This window comes from Chiloscyllium plagiosum, chromosome 7 (genome assembly GCF_004010195.1).
Source record: "Chiloscyllium plagiosum isolate BGI_BamShark_2017 chromosome 7, ASM401019v2, whole genome shotgun sequence".
Classification (NCBI taxonomy): Eukaryota; Metazoa; Chordata; class Chondrichthyes; order Orectolobiformes; family Hemiscylliidae; genus Chiloscyllium; species Chiloscyllium plagiosum.
Genome location: NC_057716.1, coordinates 103,609,043 through 103,614,690, shown reverse-complemented (window position 1 = coordinate 103,614,690; position 5,648 = coordinate 103,609,043). Strand labels below are relative to the sequence as shown.

Here is a 5,648-nt window from a genome sequence, read left to right as displayed (position 1 = left end):
CAAAGGATTTTCATTGAAGTGGTCTTGTGACTTCACAGTTCCACTTGCAGAAGTGTGGTAAAAACCTTCTTGTGCTAAGCTGGTGATTGGATAGATGACTTCTTTATTTCCAGAAGGACTGACCATTTTGAGGTGGTGCAGTTAGGAGCTCTTCGAAAGCTGACAGGGATTATTAAATGGGCCAAACAGCTTCGTTCCATGCTGTATAATACCATTCTACAATGATGTAGATTAAAAATTATAGCCAGTCTCTCATCTCTTTCCTTCTATTATTTCCCTGCACTTGTCTGAAAAGATCGAAGGAAGCTGGCATCAAAATGAATGAGCAGAGGGATGGAAAGGGAATCACAAATCCTTTAATTGGCAATGAGACAGTGAGGAAATGACTTACTCTGTTTATTTCCGATCTGTTTTTGTTTCCTGTTTGGCTGTTAAAGATATGGGAAGGAGCAAATACGGGGATTCTAAGTAGTTCGCTGAGCGTGGGTTAACCAACTTGGTGACAATAGTTTGGCCCTCAGTAGATGCCAGGTACTCAGTTATTTCTGGGGAGGTGGAGGAGAAAAGTAAAGTGGACGAGAACTAGACCCAGTTTGCAATTCCTAAGTGTCTAATTTTGGATGCTGGTGGATAAACACTGAAAAAGACGGTAAGGACGAACCACCCTGCCCAATGGTTTCCAAAAAGGATAGCTGAGATAACAAAGCATCCACAGCCCAAGCTGCAATGTTAAAAAGATATTTTAAAGAACATTGCAAGCTGGATTGGGGGTGTGAGGGACAAGGTGTTGCAGCACCATGACAGGTTAAATAAAGGTTACTACGTGCACTGCTGACATGACTTGTGATTGTCAAGGTAGTCCTCTCAGTTACAAGCATGTAAATGGCAGTACAACAGAACAGGAATCAGCCCTGGCTCCCCTGACTGTGCAAGTACAAGGCCACCTCTGTATCTGCACTTTCTTGCCAACTCGGAAGCTCTATGCAGCTCAGTTGGAATTAGCACATCATGAAAGAGTTAGCAGACTGAATGGAAACAGCAATGCATTGGCCTTGGAGCAGGAGGGCAGGAGTTCAGTGCCTCAGGGATCCCGAGCAGTTAGCAGGTTCTCTACAATACAACCAGAACATCTGTCCAGCAAGAGGCAGTGAGTGGGGGATAGTTATACAATAAACCACTTGGGTATGATCAACGCGAGAAATTTACAATGACAGGATTGGGGTGGGTGGAGGTGTGCGTGCACGCCTGTGGGGGGGCGGAAATGGTTAAGAGCATGCTATGCAATCCTGGATACCTGGCAATTTGCTGCCATCTGGTTACTGAGATATGGATTTAAATTTCCTTACGGAGAAAGATGATTGACAAGAGATTTCCTAACAGGTTGAAGGTATGCTAAACACAGCGTGTTTTAATGAGAGCCAAAATCACCGTTGCCTCAAATAATAAATAAATGGATGGTCAAGAAATCATTTACCAACAAGTACCCCGCCTCCTTTTTGCCACAGAAGGAGTAAAACTATCCAGGACATTCCAACGTTCTTCAACGTAAGAAAGAAGGTAGTTGTGGATTTGGTGGACAAAGATCAATACAAATGCAAGAACGTGAAAAAGCACAGGGAGAGGTATTGGAGCAAAGTGAGCAGCTGATTGCCTTTGAAAAGAAGAAAAAAACACGTGCATTTCTTTCTCCCTGCCCTTCAACGTCGAGCCAAGCACAAACGATTCAGGAACAGAATGAACACGATGTCCTGTCCTGGTCCACTGCCTCAGTTGCTGAGGGTAAGGTTTTTGCTACATTGTACAGCAGTGTCTGAGGTCCGACAGCTGAGAAACCAGAGCACTTGCAGGTTAGACAGAGCCATTCACATCTGTGCTGCTGAAATCATGCCAATTTAGTCTCCTCGACGGCTTCTATCTGCAGTAATTGTTTGGTCTGGTTCAGGACCCAGGTAATATTTGGTCTCTCTTGTGGGTTAGTCACCATTGTAGAGGTTAGCAGATGCTGCAGGGCCTGTGAGTACCTACAATGTAAAAAGAGTAGAGGAAAATTCAGCCAAAACCAAAATTAGCACTCAGAAAAAAGCCTTCACAGCGCAGAAACAAGCCGTTCAGCACTGCAGGTCAATGCCAATGTTAAAATCTCTCACACGCCTCTTACCATTCCTTCCTCACCTAACACAATCACTATGCTCTCTAGTCCTTTGCCTTTCATGTACTCACCTAGCTTCCTCAGAGGGTTGGTCAGTTCAGTTAGCTGATTGTTGACATCACTTTGCATTGCATAGCAGCCAATGTGGGTTCAAATCTCACATTGGTTGAGGTTACCATGAAGGATTCTCCATGCCAACCTTTCCCTCACCTGAGGCATGGTGACCCTCCGACTGAACCACCACTAGTTATTTCCTTCTAAAGATAGACAATAGCTGCTCTATGGTGACTTTATCTCTTACCTAGCTTCCTCTTAAATGCATCAATGTTTTTCACCTTTTCACCTGCTTTGCGGCAGAGAGTTCCACATTATTACCATTTCCAGGTATATAACTTTCTCCAGAATTCTTTCCTGGATTTAAACAAAAGTGTTTCATATTTATGGCTCCCAGATGATGCAACTGCTCTAGATTGGAGATATCCTTTCAGTACCTATTTTATCAAGGCCCTTCAGAATATGGTTACGCTCCACTTACACCATCTTTCATTCTTCTAAACTTCAGAGAACATAGAACAAATTCTCTCAGAGGGACCAGTCTACAGTACCATCTTCAATGCAGTATAACCTTCCTTCAGCATGCACTGCAACACTGTACAGCAGTCCAGGTATTGCCTGACTAAAGACATGAACAATGGAAATGTTTTCTCCAATACTTCTCTCACCCCTTCCACGAGATAGCTTTATTTATGGATGGGGGAACAATTGATGTTTCAAAGCACTTTCCAGGCAATGTTGCACAATGTTGCAATCTGACCTTTTTTTAAAGCAAGTGATTTGGTTGAGGGATAAATGCCTCTTTAGAATAATGAGTATGGAATCATTTACATCTACCCAAGGCTCTTAGTTGGGACATCATGTGTAAGAGGAGAAAGTGAGGTCTGCAGATGCTGGAGATCAGAGCTGAAAATGTGTTGCTGGAAAAGCGCAGCAGGTCAGGCAGCATCCAGGGAACAGGAGAATCGACGTTTCGGGCATAAGCCCTTCCTGAAGAAGGGCTTATGCCCGAAACGTCGATTCTCCTGTTCCCTGGATGCTGCCTGACCTGCTGCGCTTTTCCAGCAACACATCACGTGTAAGACGTTGGTGAGGTCTCTTCTGGAGTAGTGTGTACAATTATGGTCGCCTTGTTACAGGAAAGATGCTACTAAAGTTCAGAAAATATTTACCAGGATGTTACTGCAAATGGAGGGCTTGAGATTTGGATGGGAGCATAAGAGGTACAGTTAGCAAGTTTGCAGATGACCCCAAAATTGGAGGTGTAGTGGGCAGTGAAGAGGGTTACCTCAGATCACAACAGGATCTTGACCAGATAGGCCAATGGGCTGAGAAGTGGTAGATGGAGTTTAATTCAGATAAATGGGAGGTGCTACATTTTGGGAAAGCAAATCTTATATGCTTAATGGTAAGGTCCTAGGGAGTGCTGCTGAACAAAGAGACCTTGGAGTGCAGGTTCATAGCTCCTTGAAAGTGGAGTCGCAAGTAGACAGAACAGTGAAGGCGGTGTTTGGTATGCTTTCCTTTATTGGTCAGAGTATTGAATACAGGAGTTGGGAGGTCATGTTGCGGCTGTACAGGACATTGGTTAGGCCACTGTTGGAATATTGCATGTAATTCTGGTCTCCTTCCTATTGGAAAGATGTTGTGAAACTTAAAAGGGTTCAGAAAAGATTTACAAGGATATTGGCAGGGTTGGTGGATTTGAGCTACAGGGAGAGGCTGAACAGGCTGGGACTGTTTTCTCTGGTGCGTCGGAGGCTGAGGGGTGACCTTATAGAGGTTTACAAAATTATGAGGGACGTGGATAGGGTAAATAGGCAAACTCTTCTCCCTGGGGTTGGGGAGACTAGAACTAGAGGGCATAGGTTTAGGGTGAGAGGGGAAAGATATAAAAGAGACCTACGGGGCAACTTTTTCACGCAGAGGGTGGTACGTGTATGGAATGAGCTGCCAGAGGAAGTAGTGGAGGCTAGACAATAGGTGCAGGAGTAGGCCATTCTGCCCTTCGAGCCTGCACCACCATTCAATATGATCATGGCTGATCATCCTTAATCAGTATCCTCTTCCTGCCTTATCTCCATAACCCTTGATTCCACTATCCTTGAGAGCTCTATCCAACTCTTTCTTAAATGAATCCAGGGACTGGGCCTCCACTGCCCTCTGGGGCAGAGCATTCCACACACCCACCACTCTTTGGGTGAAGAAATTTCTCCTCATCTCTGTCCTAAACGGTCTACCCCGTATTTTTAAGCTGTGTCCTCTGGTTCGGCACTCACCCATCAGCAGAAACATGTTTCCTGCCTCCAGAGTGTCCAATCCATTAATAATCTTATTTGTCTCAATCAGATCTTCTAAACTCAAGGGTATACAAACCCAGTCACTCCAGTCTTTCAGAATAAGATAGTCTCACTATTCCAGGAATTGACCTCGTGAACCTACGCTGCACTCCCTCAATAGCCAGAATGTCTTTCCTCAAATTTGGAGACCAGAACTGCACACAATACTCCAGGTGTGGTCTCACCAGGGCCCTATACAGCTGCAGAAGAACCTCTTTGCTTCTATACTCAATCCCTCTTGTTATGAAGGCCAGCATGCTATTAGCCTTCTTCACTACCTGCTGTACCTGCATGCTTACCTTCATTGACTGGTGTACAAGAACACCCATATCTCTCTGTACTGCCCCTATATTCTGCCTTCCTGTTCTTGCCACCAAAGTGGATAACCATACATTTATCCACATTAAACGGCACCTGTCATGCATCTGACCACTCACCTAACTTTGAGGAGAAAGTGAGGTCTGCAGATGCTGGAGATCAGAGCTGGAAATGTGTTGCTGGAAAAGCGCAGCAGGTCAGGCAGCATCCAGGGAACAGGAGAATCGACGTTTCAGGCATAAGCCTGAAGAAGGGCTTTTGCCCGAAACGTCGATTCTCCTGTTCCCTGGATGCTGCCTGACCTGCTGCGCTTTTCCAGCAACACATTTCCAGCACTCACCTAACTTGTCCAGGTCACCCTGTAATCTCCTAACATCCTCATCACATTTCATCCTGCCACACAGCTTAGTATCATCAGCAAATTTGCTAATGTTATTGCTAATACCATCTTCTATATCATTAACATATATTGTAAAAAGCTGCAGTCCCAGTACTGATCCCTGCTGTACCCCACTGGTCACTGCCTGCCATTCCGAAATGGAGCCGTTTATCACTACTCTTTGTTTCCTGTCAGCCAACCAACTTTCAATCCAAGTTAGTACTTTGTTCCCAATACCATGCGCCCTAATTTTGCTCACTAACCTCCTATGTGGGACTTTATCAAAAGCTTTCTGAAAGTCCAGGTACACTACATCTACTAGATCTCCCTCGTCCATCTTCAGAGTTACATCCTCAAAAAATTCAAGAAGATTAGTCAAGCATGATTTCCCATTCATAAATCCATGCTG

At 44.7% G+C, this 5,648-nt stretch overlaps 1 protein-coding gene across 1 annotated transcript in view; it reads right to left on the bottom strand.

Moving 5' to 3' along the window:
* Positions 1–334: 334 nt before the first annotated feature.
* The window catches only part of stk16 (serine/threonine kinase 16), a 27,322-nt gene continuing 22,008 nt past the window's right edge, over positions 335–5,648 (bottom strand). The window contains exon 8 of the mRNA XM_043694290.1: positions 335–2,021. Coding sequence (XP_043550225.1) covers positions 1,883–2,021 — 139 coding nt within the window. The 3' untranslated portion in view covers positions 335–1,882. The remainder of the gene's footprint in view (positions 2,022–5,648) is intronic.